General features: G+C 40.0%; 1 protein-coding gene across 1 annotated transcript in view; it reads left to right on the top strand.

Annotated features, from left to right (window-relative positions):
• The window catches only part of CDKAL1 (CDK5 regulatory subunit associated protein 1 like 1), a 426010-nt gene that overhangs the window by 312586 nt on the left and 91686 nt on the right, over positions 1-21738 (top strand). The window contains 2 exon segments of the mRNA XM_040588803.1: positions 2405-2585; positions 19588-19650. Of these exon segments, the coding sequence (XP_040444737.1) occupies positions 2405-2585; positions 19588-19650 (244 nt within the window).

The following is a 21738-nucleotide window of genomic DNA, read 5'->3' as shown; positions in this document are numbered from 1 at the left end:
TGGATTGCATGCGTTTGTATTTACAGTTCTGCTGTCTGTTGTCTTGGTGGGGGAAGAGAAGCCTTCCAGCCGTTTCTTGAGGCTGGAGACAGTCTTGGAGGCCCCGTCTTCAGCTCAGGTGTGAGCTTGTGGCGCTGGTCTTTATGCCATTCACCCCTAAAAGAATCTCTCAGCTGTTCCCTTGCCTAGCCTACTTAAGAACCGTAAATTATGTAGGTTGGAAGGGACCTGTGGAAGTCATCTCATCTACTCCTCTCACTTGAAACAGGGCCAGCTTTAAGTCAGATACCACCGGTATCTGTATTGGCTTCTTACTTTTCCTCATAAATCGTATTTTCTGCAGTTCATCCTTGTTTCTACAACAGAGTTGATTCTGCGCCATCAGTAACAGCCCGAGCTGTTTCCGTAGGGAGCGCTGAGCCCTTCAAGCGCTGCACCTTTCTGCCTTTCTGCAGAAGAGCTTGGTCGTTTTTCCCACTTCACCAAGCGGGGTGAGCACAGAGCAGTACTGTGGTTCCACAGTTTCTCATGGGGCAGCGGTCGTCCGGTTGGCTAGCGTCAGGTTTGGAAAACAGAGCTGATATCTCCTGGGTCCCGTAGAGCGTTCTGTAAATACGATGCAGTAATCTCTTGGCTGTAGGACTCATTTTTCTGGGCCGTGTCACAGAATGACAGAAGGGGTGAGGTTGGCAGGGAGCTCTGGAGGTCATTTTGTCCACCCCCTCTTGCTCAAGCAGGGCCACCTAGAGCCAAATGCTCAGGACCGTGTCCCGTCGGCTTTTCAATATCTCCTGGGAAGGAAGCTTCACAAGCTCCCTGGGCACTGTGTGCAGTGCATAGTCACCTGGACTACAAAAGTTTTTGCTGATGAGGAGCACACCACCTGAGCCCCCATGCACTTGACTAGTGACCCCAAGAGCTCTGTAGTCACTTCTAATGCTGTCCAGGTTTCCACTCACAGTATCATTTGTGCCCACATGAAGTAACAGCAGGGAGTAGTACCAGAGGGTCAGGTGAGACCCGCAGCATCCCAGACCCTGGCCCCTGGCAGACAGCGAAGCTCTCTAGATGGTTGGTCAGGTCAACAGATGGGTACCTGTGTCCCCCACAGCAGGGAGTCACCCATTACGATCACTTACCGCTTATTCCTGGCAGTCTTGCATGGTTTTAGGGTTTAGGTGAACCAGATGTTTTGCTTGTTGGCATATCTGGCTCCTCTTCAACTCTGAGGGAGATGAATCTATCTTGCTGTTGAAAGCCCTTAGGTGGGGCAAGATCCTTCCTTTTGGTCACCAGGTTCCATCCCTCCTCCCGAGGTTTTGCTTCACTTGGTAGCGGGGGTTGACACTACCTGCTTTTCTACTGCATATGGGGGCTGAGACTCTTCAGGCTGCTGAGTTACAGGGAAGATCCTGTCCATCTCCCTTTCATCTTCTCTGATGCTGCACAGCTTGCTCCCTTCCTCCCATAACTCCTCCACAGCTCCTCCAAGACAGCGCAGCTCCTGCAGGACAGAGGGACATCTCACCTGGCACCAGGGCGAGCCCCCAGGGGCTCCCTGCAGCTGGCGGTCTGGGTGCAAGCCTCGACCCCCGCAGGGACAGCTACTCTAACACCTACGGGGGGGAAATGCTCAAGTGACGTTACCCCCATGTCTAAGACTTACTGTGGCACAACTTCAGGCGAAGCCCCCTTCCCCCACCCCCTTCTGTGCATCCCGCTGCGTGTCCTGCAGTGTCTGTTGGCTGCCGCTGCTGGGCAGCTGCTGTGAGGTTCTGGTGTCCCGTCCAAAGGGAGTAGTTAGGGAGCGTTGGCCTCGCTGAGTAACAAGGGAGCTCAGCTACCTGTGTGTTTGTAAACCGAAGTATATTGGTTTCCTTTTAAAGCAAAGCATGTGGTGATTTTATGGAGTACTGACTTAGAAATTAACTGGTGACTAAGAGATGTCTTGCTGGCTCCAAGGCCACTTTTGTTCAGAATTGTTAGGTTTTATGGCATGCCAGTCCCCTCCTTTGGATATCCTGCTCTGAAAATCTGCTGGCTAAGTCTCTGAAATTTTGTGGATTAAGCAATCAGAAATCAAGATATTTACGAGCGCTGCTGATCACCTATCGGTTGGAATGAAGGAGGAGTTGGTCCAGATGTTTTCACTCTTCTGTCACAGTGCTAATCCAGTAGCTGCTGCAATCTCTTTCTTCTATTCTGTATGCTCTTGGCAGAATACCAAATGCATTTTTCCTTACCTAGCAATGGTATTAATTATTTTTTTTTGCTCCAAAGATCATTTTAGGTCTCAATTCCTGTAGATAAAGTCAAAGAGTTGTAAGTCTATGTACACTAGCTTTTAAGGGAGCAAGACTTTTACGTGTCCTTAGTTCAGTGTTCCTTTCTACTTTCTTTACAGAGTGCCTGGAATAACAATTGCTACAGACATCATCTGTGGTTTTCCAGGAGAGACAGATGAAGATTTTCAAGAAACAATGAAACTTGTAGAACAGTACAGGTTTCCGAGCTTGTTTATTAATCAGTTTTACCCACGCCCAGGAACACCTGCTGCAAAAATGCATCAAGTTCCAGCTGCAGTGGTAAGATCCATTTTCTCGTGCCACTGTACACTGTACTCAGATGTCTTTAAGTACATAAAGCTTGTACATGAAAATGTGGATTTTCTGCAGAACTATGCTACAGTTCAGTTAAAGCTTTTTTTTTTTTTTCAGCCCGGTAACTGAAATGCCTGTTGAATTACCTTTAGAGGTTAGCTAGATCACTGAACGCTTTTTCGTATATAAATTACTGTTCAGACTGTTAGAAAGGGTAAAACTTCGGTGGTTATACTGAAGTCATGTCTTCTTTCTATCAAGTTTTGGTTGAATGAGTACCAAGAGTGCTAGCTGATTGATTACACTTCCCCCCACCCCTCCCCCATTAAGACATTGATGACTCTGACAAGCTGAAGCTTATTGTGAATAATGATGCTAAGTGTTAATAGAGCAATGATAATCTCTGATTTATTTGTCAAATACCAAATTTGTAGGCAACTTCTCGAGACTTTCCTTATACCCTCACTACTTATAAACTCTTCTTCCTTCATCCTATGTATTAAAGGTCATTGATGAAATTGGAATTTAATCTTTCAGTTTTCAGCTGTTTCCTTCCTTCCTTCCTTCCTTCGTTCCTTCCTTCCTAGTGAGAAGTGTAACCCCTCCTGAATACCAACATTTCTCATCACAATTCCCATGAGGAGAACAGCCTGGTTTGATATAGAAGGTAGATGGCTTTTGACGGTATTTTGCTTGATATAGCTATTTATAAGTGATAATAACAGCAATCACATCTGAAGGCATGGTTTGATTTATTTTAACAAATTTGAGTTAGTAATTTTTATGATCTGAATCTCAAAACATGAAAGTATACAAGACTGATGACTGTACAATAATTCAACTCATTATTATCTCATTATTGTGGGCATAAATAACATTTATATTTCCTCTCAGCGTAAGAATGAATTCGACCAACAGTGTAAATCACTTTAAATAAAAAAATGTTTCTTTTAATTTATGTATCCTGGTACACCAACACAAAATGAAAACTACGTATCAATACTTGTATCACTTTGCTTCTACATCTGAAAGCTAAAAAATGTATTTCTGCTTACTCTCAGTATATACCACAAATAACATAGGATGTGTCAGCTGCTGAAGACATAAATTGAGATTAAATTTGGCTTCTTCAGTTTATTGTTTAGAGAAGTACAGCTTGAGCAATGACTGCTCATTTATTGTAGGCTGTCTCATAATGGGAAGTACTGAGTTTTCAAATATAAATAGCTGCTGTTGAAATAGTTACTTTAGTGTGACCAACTCACACTGTTTAATTATTTTTATTAGCTTTGAATGCTTTTTTCAAACTTTTGTAAATGAAGAAGTGCAGAAATGTAACTTTTGGAAGTTCAACTTAAAAATCAAAACATTGATTTATGTTTTTGTTTTGTCTTCTTTCATCCACAAGTTTTTAAAAGCACTATTTTCACAGGAGGTGTAAAGAGCTAATTTACCCTCTTCTATTTCACTGGGTGCCAAGGGAAGACAATATGTGAAAAGCTAAAATATTTAAAGAACATTAGCTGTTCTGTGGTTAGGAGTGTTATTTGGAAAATGGTAATGTCATTTTAACCCAGTTTTACATTCTTTCTTCTTATTTGGAGCACTAGTACTTATTGCTTTCAGTGAACTAGAACCTTCAAAGAAGATGGGGCTTCTAATCCAGGGCCGATGAAAATCTGTAATTAATAGATCTTGTTTTTTTTTCTTTCCTGTAGTCCTTCAAAAATCCTGTGTTATGAGATCCTTTGTTCTTTTATCTCTTTGTAGAGATGGAGAGTGACTAGTCAAACAGTGCAGGAAGAGCTTGTGCTAATCTCTTAAGTTTTATATTCATATTACTTCTATAGAAGCTGATGGTCTTCCTGCATTACCGAGAACGGACAGGCGCTTCATGTGTCATTCCTTGCTTAGAGTAACTTGCATATGTTTCTCTGCTAGCAGAAGGAAGTAACACATTGCCATCCACGTTGTGCACTCTTACCCCTTCATCCTTTAATAAAATCTTATTTTTGTCACCTGTCCTGGTTTCAGCTGCGATGGAGTTCATTATCTTCTCAGGAGCTCGCGTGGTGCCGTGTCTTGGCTTTGATATGAGGCTCTTCAGGCCTGGCTAGCAAAAAGGCTGGAGGGGCACAAGGAATAGGGAGGGGGGGGGGGGGGGGGGGGGGGGCTGGCTGGGGCGGGCAGTGAGCAGTGGCGTTGTGCACCGCGTCTTCACTTCTTCCTTTCCGTCTGGATGTTATTCTTTCCCTTTCCCTTTTTGTTATAACTGTTATTGTCATTGTTGTTATTGTTTTTTCATTTTTTATTCCATTTCAACTATGAAATTGTTCTTATCTCAACCCTTGAGTTTTACATTCCTTCCCACCTCTCCTCCCCATCCCTCTGGGTGAGGGGGAGTAAGCGAGCGGCTGCGTGGTAATTAATGACCAGCCAGGGTTAAACCATAACGCAGCTTACTGTTACTGGATTTCCTTTATTGCATTTGCATAGGGAAAGAAATGGCACATAAAGTGACGTACTAGCTGTTAACATGCAAGTGTCTTGAGTGTCCGTGTGGCACACTACTACCAGCCTGAACGTGGGAGCTGGTGCCTTTGCAGGATGCTTGTAACGTTACCCTCTGCCGTGGATCTGTTGGTAGGATCTCTTTCTATGGAAAGAATGTTGGCTAGATTATTTAACTACAGATGCTGAACCAGCAAGCAAGTTATTTGATGATTGTTCTCGTCTTTATTTCTGAAGGCTGAGTGTATATGCTCTGTTATTTCAGCTTTGCAAGACTTCGAAAATGGACAGATCTATTGCTATTTGCAAATGCTCCACTTAGTGAGTTCCATTTCTCCAACCCTGGTTCCAGACAGCTTCAGTGATTCTGCCCAGATATCACAGCTGCAATAATAACATATTTGCCTTCCCAGTTCCTTTTCAGTTGGCTCTTTTTAGGAACATCTTACGACTCTTAGGGACAGTCTGTGGAGTATCAAGCATAGTAACAGCGCTTTCAAATTTGTAGTGGATAGTGTTGATGGAAGTCATAAAAATAATTGCCTTTTTGCAGAAAACCCTCAGCTGAGTTTATCTTAATAAGAAAAAAAAAAAGCAGTAGGTCAACATGGAATCTTCCCTTCACATAGATAATTTATCTTTGAAAGCCTTACAGGCACTGATATTTTTCTAAAAGGGCAGATGACACTAATCCAGATGGACAGTTCTACCACCATAAATTCAGAAAAGACAGTTACGGCTGCAGGCCTTTCTTGTTTCTCCTGGAGAAAAAATGTCCATGGAGAATCAGACATCTGTCTAAATGGTCTCATCATTTCATAACCATCAATTAGAATATGCTTACCATAAATGCTGTCTCCAGCTTGGAGAAAAGTTAAAGCACAGTTAAGAAAAACTAGGGATGATTTTTCTTTTATAAGTGATTGCAGTGAAGCTGAGTTATTTACATGGAAAAATGAGTTAAAATGTTGCTCAGAATGTGCTACCCCAAAATGCTGTTTCTCTTGGCTTTTACCCCCCATTTCATCCACCTATTGCTAAATACATTTTTTCAGAGATGAGTCTGGATGCTCATTATCTCCAGCAGTCTGTCTCCAGATAATTCTCACTCTGAAGTGTGTTAACCGTGACATGCTATTTTGTGGCGTAGTAGCAGTAGTAGTAGTGGTGGTGATCTGGATTTCTCCATTTCCCTATTGTGTTCAATTGTAGAAGTGATAGTACTGATAGTTGTGTAACTCAAATTACAGATTCTAGTCAGATAAACGTGTCAATGAGCAATGTAAAAGGAATTTTTTTAGATGTGTCTGGTAAGGATTTTATATCTAGCTGCATTGCAAAGGATCAGAATACTTTAATTCTAAGTGTAAAAGCTACTTTTTTTTTTTTCCGCTAAAGTTAAGGATCTGTAATACCCCATGTTCTTCATAATTTTAATTTCCCAGTTCTTTATTTTTTTCAAGGTACCTGTGACTTGTCTGAGGGCCTGTGAGGAGGTTTCTGTCTCTGAGATTTGGTCCATCATAATTTCTGAAAGCATTAGGGGATGACATCGTCTCAGGATCAGTTGATTTCTGTCACATGGAAATAACGTGAGGAAATAGCCATTTTGAAAACAAGGGTTTCAGCAAGGTACAATCGGGTTCATCTGTCCAGAGAATAGGTGGCAGCTGTTTTGAGAGCATTAATGTGACTGCAGCTTCATGATTACACTACCCTCAACTGCAGTGTGGATTCCAGTCTTTCTATATGTATTTTCAATAGTGTGTAGTGTAAGCAGTTCACTTTCAATTATTGGTGTAATTACTAGATGTAAAAAAAAAAAAAAAAAAAAGCATTTTGCTGTCTAGGTACAAAACTATATATTCACTTTTTCTTACAGTCTTTTTCCCTCTCTCTTTCTGTATATCATCAAATAATTTACCTTGCTCCCAGCTGGAAAATGTTATGTCAGTCAACTACTGAATATTTAATTCCTCTGAAGAGTGCCTCCTTAGATGTTTCTCTCCATATTAGTTCTATTAAGCACTGTACTTACTCTTCTGAGGTGGATAACCAAGTTACAAACTTCATAACTGAACTGCTTTTTTATCTCAAAAATAATTTAAATCACATTGGTGGGTGTGATTTAAATGCCCAGAAAGAAATGGAACCCCTCCCTTGTTTCTAATACTCACAGCACAGCAGAATCAGTAATATTTCTTGCCTTAGCTTCACGACGGCCAATCCAAAGATCATACAATGGGAATATATAGGGATATTCTTCTTCTGAAATTAAGGGCGGGAGCTGGGCATATCAGGAGGTGGAGAAAAGGCAAGGGACAGTGCCCTTATTCAGCCACTGCTCTGGTCTGCCGTCACTGCCCCTGAGCTCCCTCGCTCTGTGCTGTGACCAAGTGGCATTACGTGCCCCAGGAATTAGACGCAGCTGTGATAACTGCTTCTGGATGTCGGGATGCTTGCCCCCCGCCATCCCCCCCAACATCTGCAATAATGCTAATGCATGGTGCAATGTGCAGAATGTACTTTACGTGTAAGAGAAGCCAAGTCTGATTAACATCTGAGTTTGACTGCTGAGCGCCTGTACTACCCCGTCTCAGCAGTACGCTTTTATTTACTGCTTGCTGCTCTGCCAGAATAAAGACCTGAGTGAAGACTTTTACAGCAAGTTTGGGACCAGAGAGTTAAAAACGTGAAGGCTGGAGGGGGAGGCAGACCATGAGGGAAAAATTAATATATAACTCGTCGTGTTTGTCACTGAACTATTGAAATATTCAGAGTTAACGTTTTTCCAGCAAGTTTCGAACTTGGTCTAGTAGTTTTATTTACACTATGTGTCCTTATGTTTTTTATGACAACAACGTGTGAGGTACTGCAGAAAGCCTCACAAGCCATCAAGATAGCTATGATTTCTCTTATCTGCGAGCCCAGTTGTTCTCTGATGGGATTCATTCTGATTGATGTAGCTGTTGCTGAGTGGCAACTCAGTGTTGGTCCTTTGTGTTACTTTCTGGATGCTTACAAATATTTTTGCATATTTTCCTCCCTATTTTTCCAGGAACTATATAAACTGACTGACCTATGAAAACCTGGTTTCTCCTTTTTCCTTGTTTTAAAGATGGCCAAAATGTTTGACAGTGTTTATGTTCTATCTTTAAAGCTATCACAGTGCTGGCCGTTTGGTGTGCAGCCAGCTGGGGGTTTGTGCTATGAATTCAAAGGCAGGTAATTACCTGTGAGCAGGCTTTCTGTGGTTAGGCAAAGCTGCTAAACAGAATTTTACAAATGTTTAAAGACAGTTTTATTTTAGAGCTAGATTCAGCTCAGGTTGAAACCACTTGAAGTTATTTGACCAGGTGCTGAAATGAAAATCTGTTTTTGTTGTTGTGGGAGGTGGTTGAGCACCCCATGGGTTTTAAAATAGGTTGTACCCTTTTGGCAAGCTGTAAATGATCTGCCTACGGAGCTGCTGAAAATTCAGTTTGTAGCTAAATCTGGGGAATGAGTTATATTGCACAGTCACGGCTGGGGTGTGCGGAGTCAGACCCTGAGAAAGGAGAATATTTTGACTCCAGCCTGGAGCCATGGCGCTTAAGTCTTGCACTGGGGTACTTCAGGCACCTGGTAGAAGAGAAATCTTATGTTTTCACAGAGCACAAATGTCTCACTTAAGAAGGAAAGTCAAAATTCAAAGCTAGACTGGAAATACACTTAGGAAAGCAAGTTGGTGTTCTACTTTTTTGAATTTTGCTTCGTTTTTACATCAGAAACTCACTGGAATGAAAATTACCAACAGCTTCCTCATAAACTTCATACAAATTCAGTTTGAAAATTGGAACATCTTTAAGTAAATGTATGGCTATGGGTTCGATCTAGACCATGTTGTTAAGAAAAAGGATTAATGGACACTGGAAAATAAAATGTGGAAAATATGCATGTGGAGGAAGAGGCAGAGTTCTTTCTAAAGACTGTCAAGCCAGAAATAGTTACAGAATTTGCAAGGATTCTGAAACCTTCACCACTGTAATATAATTTTATGGGTTGATACTTGTAGCCATGTATAGTCCACGTTGACCATCCAGTATTAAAAAAAATAAATTACTTTTAGGAAAGTGTAGTCCTGTGAGATTTGTAGCAGCCATGAGCATTCATTACCCATCCTCCTTCCCCTGTGAGTAGGTCTGGAAACCCTGATTGAATTCTGAGATTTTAAATGCCAGGAAGCTGAAATAGCATCAGTATACCGCATACTCCTGTGCTGAAGAGAAGGAAGGTACTCTCTACAGATAAGGTGGAATAATCTCTAATTTTAAGGGAGAAAACAATTTTTACTTCCCATATAAACATATATTTGATCAGCATCTCAGGGAAATTTCTCCCTTCACTATAAATTTTTTTCTCAGAAAAATTCAAAAGTCAAAAAAATGGAAATGTAATTTAGTGAAAGGAGTTTAGTGGTGTCATGGAGGTTTTTTTCTTTTTTTTTTGTAGGCTTTTGTGGTTTAGCATCCATTACAATTGCTTATAAAAATACAGCAGAGTATATCACTCTTCTGTTTTTCCTACCTTAACTTAGTTCATTGAAATTTTCAAGATTGTACATATAGTTCTTCAAAAGAAGTTTACATAGCATCAGGGTAAACTTAATGCATAAATTTATTTTACTTCTGTTACATTTAAATCACACTATAAACTGAATGAATACACACATACGTGGAGTATATTGGAAGCCACTGCCGTTAATTACAAGGACTGAAGCGGTAAGACAGATGTCTTGAGGGCAATAAAAGCTGGAAATGGTGGGGGCTTTTTTCCTTTACCAGTGATCATGAATTATGTACTCTGAGCTGGGGTTTCAAGTCAGAACGTTACAAGCAGTTTTAAGGACTATTTTGTAAATTCCCTCTTCCCTGATAGGGAATTGAAGTGAGGCAGAGAGAGAAACAAAAATTTCTTTGAACACCTTTTACTCATTGAGCCATTAGTAGAACCAAGCCGTTATTGTGAAAAGCAGGTGACTTTGCACAACACGTGGGTTCAGTCCCCGGCATTCTCTCGCCCGCTCAGCTGGGGAGGGTCAACCGGGGGCTGCGGTGCGGGTGCTCGGAAAGTCCCTCAGAGGGCTCGTTGTTCCTTTAGGTATAAATGTGATCCTGCCGGCTGCATCAGCGTGTAGGAGTCACCACCCTCTGGGATGTGGTCCAAGCCTCTGTCATTGATCGTGATGGCCTTGGGCAGCTGGGACAGACTGCTGTTGTCCGGAGTTTGTTAGTGATTGCAGATCCAGCATGAGTACAGATCTTCAGAGCTTTTCCTTGGGAAATTTTCGTATAGCGTATTCGTTTTCAGCAGGCAATGTTACTGTCTTTGACCTGCTGTTTTCTATTACAGCTCCATGCACATCCATAGGTGCCTGTACAGCTCGTTCACACAAGCTCATACAGAAGGGACCTCTGGGGCAACTGGCTGCCACATTCATGTATTCTTTCTCCATCAGTCCTCTTCATTGGCTTATAATGAGGTGGAGGAACCATGGAAGAAGTTTTAACTGTGTCTTGCTGTAACTTGTATTACAGTTAGGTAACTCCTGTAATACTGGAACATTTTCTCGTCTTGAATTCAGAATTGTCATGCACTTGATGAACGAGTCTGCTCAGAGCTGGAAACTGCGCCAGCAGCTCTAGACATAAGGGAGTGTTGCCCATAATGTAATCCCTGAACTCGGATGTATGCAGCACAACAGAAAGACCTATTACTTTAAAAAAAACACCACCACAACACCAAAATCCTTGGCTTGGGCAATTCCAGACTTCCTCAAATGAGAGCATGGTTTAGATTTAATAGTTTGTGACTTAACACAGATAGCAAATTAATTTGTATCACGGAGGTGACTAAGCTTTTCCATCATTTGCAAATCACGTGGCATTTATGATGGCCCATAAAACGTGTTTTGGAAGAAGAGGGCACTGAAATATCCTGGGGTGGGTTCTTGGTGACCCTTTCTTGAACTTCAGCTGTCTTTGATAATCCAAGTACCCTCCTTCAAAGCCGTCACAGTCAATCAGGTCACTCAGTGCTTTGGAACTCGTATCTTCAGCTGTTTTCACTGCTGTGCCTGCACCTCCAGTCATTGAGCTAAATGTCCATGTGGAGCCTGGACTTGCTGCAAGACTGGCAACAGCGTGGAGAACTGAGCAGCAGATTAAGTTAAATCCATAAGGGCTGGTTTTGTATGTCTGCTGAATTGGTGTTATGTGGACCCGCAAGCAGTCTCCCCCACACAGCAGGCACTTGAGCACTGTTTACTGCTCACTGTACCACACTGTACCTTCGGGAGCGCTTCTGCTCTTGTTCTTTCCATGATGCTGTAAAACCTGGTCCTTTAAGGGTTGCTGTTGTGCAATACAGCGCACAGATATCTCACTAGATTATGAAAAGAAAAAGAGAGCATTGCAAACAGGTCAGTCCTGGACATATATATGCAAGCCCATATGTGTCCTGGGCTTAACATACACATATCAATTACATTTAATTACTGAGATGTACTTTGCAGTTCATTCTGGTTTATGTTATTGTGTAACTGGGTGCGATAACAACATATATTCAAAATCAGTCTGCCACTCATGACCAATCGCTTTATTTCTGATTTCATGTCAATCGCATCTGAAGTATGGCCGATACCTCACGGCAAGTTTCTGTCGGATACTTTTGTTCTACAAAATCTTTTTGAGCTCAACGGTCTTCCCAATCAGTCACAGTGACATCCCTAGAAAATACCCACCTCATATAGATTATGGAAGTTCAGTGTGAATGTCAGACATAAAAATCTTACTTCTGTAAGACAGAGCACTTATAAACTATCCCAAATTTAAGGACCCTCAAGATGAACGAGTGTTGAAGGGCTGCTTTGAAATTAACAGTTTCTTTGTGAAAGTCTTCAGGATAAATTTTGCATGATTTATCCTCTGCTAAGGGGGAGGGTTTATTATGAAAAATGACAGGAATAACAAACATTAATCCTAAACTAAATCAGAGAGCTCAAGTGTACCAGAAGAAATAGAATTCTGTAATATTTGTAAAATACATGAGTCTGAAGAGTCTGTATTACATAGCTGAAAGTATATGGGAGGTAAAAAGAAATTGCAATGCCCGTGGCTTAATTGAAAATGGGCAATTTCTTCCTTCCAGAAATTATTTTCAAATAAACTGACAGATGATCTTATGAAGATTGTATGCTGGCTTTCTGAAACTGTTTGTATTTTCCCATAGTAAGAATCTCTACTTGAACTGTAAGATACACGAAACTGTGACTATTTGTGTTGCCATAATCCTGAAGATAGGCTCATTTATTGTTTGTGATCATCTTCTAGATTAGTATGATTAGGAAATGTGCATGAAGTTTTATATATTTTCCTCTTTCAGGTGAAAAAACAGATTGCATGGACTCATGAAACTTTGTTTTAAACTTTTTAGAAAGAGTTGCTGAGTATACAAAAGACTAAAGAGTATACAAAATACGAATTATGAATGTATAGTCCTGTTAATTGGAGTTGGAAAAAAATATCTGCCATCCTGAGACATCGAGGTAGACTGCTGAGTATAACACATTGCACACTTAATGACGTTTTCCATGGATGTATCAAAAATTATTAAAATATAATTTCTTAAATCAAGCCAAATAATGAAATACACGTGTGTCAATAGTTAAAGCAGAACAGTGAGTCTATTTTAACATAGTAATTCTTGTAGGTTAAGTCAAAAAGACTAGCTAATCCCCTGGTGGTTTTGTGTGCTTTGTTATAGATGTGATCAGAAGGGTCAGTAGAAGCGAGTGAGCAGGGGGAGCAGAAAACTTGTCAAGCCTGTGTTGCCACTTCTGCCCTTTCAGACCTTGCAGGGCACAGAGGCAAGAGCATAATGAACACCAGCGATGATTTTATCAAAAAATCTGGCTGCGGCACAATGGGTTTTTTTCAGTATCGTTTCTGAAAGGGTGATGCACCGAATAACTCAAGGTCAAAGAGAATGGTTCGCTGGTTTCTGATCGCTTTTTTAAGAATTGTTTTGCAGAACAAAAAGCAATCTGTAAACTTTGATAACGTGGCAGTTTCGGTGGCTTGGCTCGTGTCTGTGTGGTGGTTATGGGTACCTAGGTTTAAGACTTTATGCATTGCATCTCCAAGCAAAGGGTTTAGATGTACCTTGGCTGGAGTAGTCACTACATCTCTGTCTGGTGTTTTTCCAAGTAACTCTTTGGAGTATAAAGTTAGAGCAGTCGGTGTCTTTAGATAGGGTGCTCCCAACTCCAAGGCCTTGGTTTTGAGATCACAGCCATAACATGGGAGGGGAAAAGGGCAAAGCTGTGTTATTGCTCAGCAAACACACGTTACCGAGGTTAGAGGATGCCATACACAAAATGCATTAGAGGGGCTGTTTCAGAAAAGAAAGCTCCAGTCTCAAGGTTTTTGCTCTTGCAAGCATCAGTTGTAAGATGCAACGCTGCAGCCTCCATGCTTTTGGAAATGCTGGGGAAGAAAACTGAAAATACTTGCAAAGCTGCTTCTTTCTTCTCCCAAAGTCTGTCCCACTTGCAGTTAAATTCTACCTTGGCTCACAAAGTTTATTGTGGTTTTAACTCTTAAGTTATGCAACCTATTAGCTATTACACAAGCAGTAGATGTGGTTTTCCAGACTTGTTTGAAAGAAGGACAGTGCCGCAGTTGGGTGTTAGCATGCTCAGGTGTGTGAGAAGCTTTACAAGCTCCAAGTTAAATATAGTTCCTGTGGCAACGTGATTTTTTAATTCTGATCAGCTGTATGTAAAAGAGGAATAGGGGAGACAATGGTAGGTGAAGGAACAGAACCAAAATAAAGGCATTCATCTGGTTTCCTTGACGTAAGTTAATGTTCACTGCGATCATGGAGGAGAAGAATAATATTTGCACAGAAACAGATATGGGTCCCTCTTACTGAAGGCAGCTCTGTATATTGGAGGGATTATAAATGACGGAAACAGAAGAACAAAAGCAGGAGAACTTTGCTGATGATATATGGAGGCTGACACTTTCAATGGAACTGGTAGAATCTGCAGATCTGTCATGGTATTAGGCTGGAATGATTAAGAGTTTGAAGTGTTGAAAGTAGACTTTTTAAACTGAAAGTCATGTCTGAAGGAAACCAGTGATACCCACATACTGGGAAGTAATTTTGCCCCTTTTATTCAGAGATGAAAAACTGTGGGTATTCCATTTAAGCTGCTTCTAAGCAGTTGGTAATAAAATTATCTTGGTGATGTTGTAATTCTGCTTCACAATAAACATTGTAGACCTGCAATATCATGCTTGAAAGGAAAACAAACAAGTTTTAGGCTACATTAATATCATCTGAAAGATGGGTAATTATCACCTGAGTTTCAAAAGAGTATCACCAGAGAAGTGCAATGTACATGTGTAAGCCTACGATGTTTAGTATTTGGTATAGTTATTTCATTTCTAAATTTACTTTCTAAAATATTTTCTGTTTCTAAAAATTTATTGTTAGGACACAGTTACCTTTACCCTATTTTCACACCATTGCTGGCAAAACCAAAATAATTTTAAGTTCACCTTTATTTTTCTGAAGTAGTCAACACAAAGTTCTATGCTGGTTAACTAGTGCAGAAAATATTTTAAATAATTTTAGAGATTAATCCAGTATGGGGGTTTTTCGTTTGGTGATTTGGTTTTTGGTTTTATTTTGGTTGGTTTGGTTTTTTTTTTCATTCTACCTGTTTGTTCTTTAAATGGTATTTCCTGGTGTAGGATAATGATCCGTGTTTTAGTCCATTTAAAGCATTAGAAAATGATTAATTATTGCTGAAAATCAATGCACAATAAAAATTAGTAATAACACCGAGGTCACTAACTCTTGGCTTTAATGGTTTATAATTCCAGATGTGTTCTAAAAGGATCCTGTATTGTTACTGCACTTTAAGCATATAATATGCATCTCAGCTGACCAGTGCTCCTTTAAATAATTGCAGTAGTTAAAAATAAGACCTCAAAAATCTGAGGCCCAGAAAATGGGAGACAGCGGAAGGAACTATTTAGAGCAAAGTATGTGTTACTTGCATGTATGCTAACAGGGCTGGGGAAATAATGAAATTATGGTAATGTGTTGTTTCCTCACTCCTAACACTGTCTATGTATGTTGTGTACGAAACATCATTAGCTGGTTTTTATTTTTATAAGTGCCTGTTGAACATTACCTGTCTTTTGAGACACAATTAATTACTTGTATTTTAGTAACAAGCTTGAAATAATTCACTTAGAAAAGTATTGCTTTACTTAAGGAAACCCTTCCATCCTGGCATACTTACGGTACATGCATATATGATTTTACAGAACTTAGCTCAGTCCTGTAGCAGCACTTTAATCCATTCTTCATCAGGATTTCACATACTTTTCCAGCTAAAGATAGAAATGAAAAGTGTCTCCGTTGTATCACCCATATAATGTGGCATGTTTAAAACTTACTGAAACAGAAAAGTGAAAAGTTGTTTTTACAGTCATATGCATATATTTAGTGGTCCACATTAGCATAGTATCTGAATGTGTCTCTTTAAAAAACCTCATCTCCCTGAATTTCTTTCTTTAAGCACTACAAACTGAGGACTGTGGGTTTAAAATTTAAATCCCCGCCTGGCTGAGTTGTCAGAATTTTGTAATGTAAAAAAATCTCTGCCCCTGCAAAGCATGCGCACGCACACACATACACATACGTACATATGTGCAAATAGGGACCTAATTTAAAAATTAGGGACCTGTATGTGCAATTAGAGACCCGTTGTAAATGTGGGGGGATCTGGCAGTGCTCCCGCAGAGTCCCAGCATGGGGACAGCCATGCCCGGCAGCGATGCGGGCAGCACCCCCCACCCAGGGCAAGCCCTTCCTTCGGCAGTCACAGGGTGCTGCTCCGCGGGTCCCCGGGTGGCCTGCTACTAGTGCTTTACAAAACCCCCACTGCTGGCTGCAGCGCATGAGTGGGAGATTGCGCACGGTTCTCAGAGTGAGGCTTTGCTGGTATTGTTAGTCAGAGGAGATTTATCTCCAGATACGTGACTCTGTCCTGTTGGCAAACCAATACTGGAAAAAATTTGTGGAGGGGTAGTGTAACCTTGGCTTGTTACGTGTCAAATACTCTTACACCAAAATTATATACAGCCAGGCTAAGTAAGAGTATTGCAAGTAGCCTGCTGCCAAGAGTAACTTAGTTTAAGGAAATGTTCTGTGGTCACTGAACATAAGCTGTATCAATATACGGCAAGCCTGAGAGAAGTATGGAAAGAAGCTACAGGTCTGATGCTGCTATAGTCCTTTCATTGTTGGAAATACTCGGTGCTGGTTTGCATGGTGACTTTGGAAAGACTTCTGAATTTTTTTCAGAAACCTAAATACATCTTGTGCAGATCTGTGAGGATGCTGGGAAGCAATCCCACTGCTGGACGTGGAACACTACGGTGGGACAGCACGTTTGTCTAAGTTCAGGCAGGGGGTTTTCGGTGTCTTTTTACCATGTGATTTTGACAGTATTATTGGTACAGAGCAGAGGAATGGGGAGTAAAAACACTAAAGGGAAAGAGCAGGAAGGCAGGGGGAAGAAAAATATTTTGATGTTGGTCAAAAGAGTACTTGAAAGGGCTGTTGGACTAAGCTGAGGAAGGAGAAACAGGAGTGTGAAGCTACGTCAAGGGAAGAATTTCTGGAGAGGTGCATGTAAGTAGGGAGTTTAGGGACTAGAACGGTCCATTGGGGGCAATAAAGGAGAAGGAGTTTGGGGCTTCTTAGTTCCCTCTGTCGCATCTGGAATGGGGTGGCCTGCTTTACTCTTGTGCTTTACACTGCTTAGAGGGGGGCAGGAATCGTGCCTGTTCTTCATGTAGGAACATCCTGTTTGTACGGTGTGGCTAATGCCTGCTGTAGGAGTTGAAGGGTTGACCGTTACAGAAGCATTAACTGTTTGTCCTTTTCTTAGTCTTTGTGTTTTGACATGGTTTATATTTCTGGAGTTTAGAGATCGGAGTTAAGCTGAACTCGGTTTTCTAGAAAGACGCCAATTATCACTAAGTAACCTTAACCTTGTGCTTAAGACATCTTTGTCTCCGTGTATTCAGAGTTCCTACAAAGTAGTCAAAGCTGTTTAGATTTAGAACATGTAACATGAATTTAGCATATGTGGCATCCTGGGAATTTTGGGGCAGCATTTTTTCCTCTGTTTCATTCCATGTTCTTCGGTGTCATGAATTTGCAGCACTTCCCTAGTCAGGAGCATTTTGGTTTTGTACAAAAAGCAAAACTTCTACCTTTTGTGGAAAGGTAGGAAAGAAACCATAATTCCCTATAATAAAAAGTGGAAGGCTGTGTCAATGTGTTGTGTCACAGAAGCCGTCTTCATTCTTCACCTTGTCTCGCCGAGTGTGTAAATAGCATTTGGGCCAGTCTTGGGGTGGAGGACAGGATTTCTGTCATACAGTTTTACTGAGTGTTATTAAAGCTATTGCAATAAAAATACTCAAAAGCACTTGGTGTGCATTCAAAATGGATGCAAGAGAAATAGTCTTTGGTAAGAAAAAGCAAGAATTAGACTTTTTCTGGATTTTGTGGTTTTTGTTTTTTTTTTTTTCCCTAGAAAGGTTAGTGGAGGTCTCCAAATTCCAAGCTAATTTTTTTTGGTCTACTTCTTGCATGATTCTACATTAAATTATGTTTTTAAGCAGCCATTTTAATAGTCACTTTCATATCTCTCTTGTATTTATTATTGCATTTCTCCAAATCCTTTTTCTATTATTTTAAGCACTTTCACTGTGTATGACTGTACTACCAGGAAATAAGTCATTTCAGGGTGGTGATGGAATTTGGGTTGTGCAGCCTGATGCTTTTATTTGTGTGGGTTTTTTTCCCATTGGAAACAAAAGAGGTAATAATTGGGGTTAGAAGGTGAAAGTTCCTCTACTAAGGGAGATCGGAGATCTTTCCTTTTGCAAAAGCACATTCGACTGCCGAGAAAGTCTGTACCAACAGAAATGTCTTTTTTAATATCACTTCTGTTCATTTTAAAGCCCCTTAGTAAACTCAGCGAAACAAGCCCTGTTAGGTGTTAGGTATGGTACTTGGATAGAATTGTCTAGGGCAGAAGTAACCTTCTCATCCTGAACCTAAAATCTGTCATTCTTGTTTAAAGAGGGGTAGTGAGTAAAAAATCATTTTCTTGACTCTTTAGAGGTCATAACTGAAACACAGTTAGGGACCTCACAGAAGTAATAACATTAATCTGATACCTTTAATGACTCAGAAATACCCAGCTGTCATGAATTTGTACCAGCAAGTAAAGTTATAGCTTTTATGACCAAGTTGCTGCATCTGAGCATTTCACTGAAAACAAAAACCGTGTAAAGAAAGGAAATATAGTTAGTTTTGCATAATCAGAAATTACTAAATTGTCCTGTAGTTTCCAGAAGTTAAGAAAAACACTGCAGTCCCACAGCTGTCTATTTAGATCTTGGCATGCTGGAAACATCAACAGGTCCTACCAGTTCAGTTGGAAAACTACTTTTGTAGAAATGATGGCTAAAATAAGAGAGTGGTACAGACCACAAGCAAAGAGTCCTTGTCATTGTCGTCCCCTTTACACATTTTTCAACACACAGTGCTTCGCCTTCCCGAGCTATAAGTCAGCATCAAATTTGACATGATAAAACTTTAAACTTATTTGTGACTCATCCCTGCATTAAAGATGAAGGGTGTTTTTCTCCTCTCCCTGCCCCCCCTCCGTAGGATGCAGCTGAGAGAGTCTATTTAACGTGCTGAGATCACTGCAAGCTCTTTCATTGATTTCAGTAGAGGCTGGATTAAGCAGGTTTTGTCTTTGAACTTTGCTTTTAACAGAAGGAGGTTTTTTTTTTCCTTTGCCTTAGCATTAAGTGGCATACCACCTATTAATTCGCCACAATCAAGGCAATGGTAGTATTAGCATCAAAAGAAATGGAAAAATAATAAACGGTGATTCTTTAAACTGACTTCCTGTAAACCTAACCTGCTGTAAAGCAAGGCTGCATGTACATGCTGGAATACAGGACAAGTCTTTGCAAGATTGGAGCCTAATCTTCAAGTTTTGTTATCTGTATTCCAAGACATTATTTATGATTTATTGTGCAGAAATTAAAACAAATCTGAATTGTTTACGCATTCCACTGATGTTCCATAGATTAGTGTTTATTATTTATTAAGGATATTTTCTTGACATTGTTAATATATATGTTAATAATTTCCTGTGATATTTAATATCCCTAATCTGCATACACTGCTGTTCATACCTACGGTTCCATTAACGAAGTGGGGAGAGAATCTGTTTGTACCTGCATATACAGCTTTTTAAATTAGTAGGCTCTTTTTCCTTTAACTTTTCTAATATACTTTATTTATTAATACTGCTTTTCAGAAAAAACAGAGAACAAAGGACCTGTCCCAGCTGTTTCATTCATACAATCCATATGATCATAAGGTAAGAAAAAAGAAATACACTACGTATGTTTGTTGTTTAGAATAATTCCAGACATTGGTGATAACTATATATTATGTTTAATGCATAAATGAGGGGAAATGACAAAATTGAAAGCACCATGGTTGTTACTTAAATTATGCTGTCCTCTAGATGTGTCTTTGTTTCTTCAAGCCAAGCTGGAAAAGCTGCATTTTCTGATTTGTGAAACCAATGACTCACATTAACCTCACAGAAGTATAATTTATAGACTGACACTAAATCCTGCGAAGTGACCATATGCGGTGTCGCATTACCCTCTTTTTTTCTGTCTCTTTAGAAATCACGTTACCGTTGAGTCTGTTGCTTAGCCGGTTGTGTCAATTAGGCCCTGAGATACATGATACTAATGAATTATCTATTGATTCTGGAAGCATCATTGGAAGAGGCTGCTTTGTTGACAGCCTGGTGGTTGTCTGATGGAAGAAGAAATGTACATCATCATTATAACTTGATCCTTATTTGTAAAGTCTGGGAACCCTCATAAAAAACAAAACAAAACAAAAAAAAACAACCAAACACCCCACACACACCCCACCCCAACTTCTTTATTGTATCCTATACTGTAGGGTAAGAAAAAGTCACTTTTCTAAAGACATTGCAATGTCAAATAAAAACCTAAAGCTGTTACAAGACGATTTTGGAGAACCAGGAGGCAGAGATCACAGCGTTTCTGTGGTATAGCTATGTCGTGGGGGGTTGTAGACATCATGCAAAAGAGAGCATTAAGCAGCAGACTGAAGGAGAGTTAAGTAGGTTTGTAAATATTTTTGGGGAGTTCCTCCCATCTTGGATGCATATGTGTTTGCGTTTGGTTTTTTTAGGGAAATGTACTAAATCCTTTAACAATTTGTCAGCAGCAGGAGATGAATGGTTTTACTGCTTGTTTTGCAAAGTGTGTGATTTTGCAAGTATCCATTTCAGAAAAGAAAAATTTGAAACATTTTCGTTTGTTTGTTTGTTTAGACATTTCATAGGAAGGATCTGAACTCGACCCCTTCTTTTGCTGGCCATGTACCAAAAATGGTTATACACCGGAAAAATTAGCTAGGTTTTGTATTTGGGGGAAGAAGGTGACAGAAGTGTGTATGTATGGGCACCTGTGTCTGAGTATGAGCACGTGTGTGTGTGTGTGTATGTGTGTGTAATCGCACATATATCTGTGAGAAATACATTGTGTAAATATTAACGGGTTACATTTCTCAGGCAGGTTGTAACTGTGAGAGTTCCATAGTTATCAGTAACTTGGAAATTAAAAAAACCACATTTCGAACAGTAGGTATATTCTATGTTTTTAATATTTATATATCATTTAAAGTTAAATCCGTAACTTCAGAGTGGTTTTGTATGCCTAGACCTACCATGACAAAGATTGGTAAAGCAGATATTAAAGGCCTGTGAAAACTGAAAAACGTGAAGAATAAGGAAATCGGGGTGGCAAGGTTTTGAACAGGATCATTGCTTTTTTGAGTTGAAGCATTTTATGGTAAATGTAATAGTAAGTCAATTAAGATCTAATAAGGAGAAGCAACTGATAAACCAGAAGCTTTGATATTCCTCTCCGTGTCTAAATTCTTCTGCGCCAAACACTTTTTATTCATAGTACAAGGAAATTCCATTATTCTTTTATTAGCACTTTTAATGGAGCTTGGCCATTTGTAACTCCTGCTGCCTTCCTGCTCATATCCTTTGTGGCATTATATCAAAGTATCCTCAAATGATTTTGGCTTCAGTTGTGAAGACTTGTGCACTCTTTACAAATTAGTCATCAGGCAATGTGGAATTGAATATAAATGCTTAGATATATTCCCTTTTGATCTTTGTTTTAGGACCTTTAATAAATTATTAAAAGTAGCACAATTGTTTGATGAGTGATTTTTGAAGCTCCACTCTTTTGCCACTTCCAAGCATATTCTGCGTATGTATCTGAGAGTAAAACAGGGGGGAAAGGACAAGGAAAGTATATTAAAAAGGTGATCTTTCCTTATTTTCCATTTGACACTGAAAGTTTTCCTTCTGCTACTTACTATTTGTAGTGGCTGCAACAAACTC

This window comes from Falco naumanni, chromosome 3, assembly GCF_017639655.2.
Source record: "Falco naumanni isolate bFalNau1 chromosome 3, bFalNau1.pat, whole genome shotgun sequence".
NCBI lineage: Eukaryota > Metazoa > Chordata > Aves > Falconiformes > Falconidae > Falco > Falco naumanni.
The sequence above is the reverse complement of the archived record's forward strand: the minus strand, read 5'-3'. Positions and strand labels throughout refer to the sequence as shown.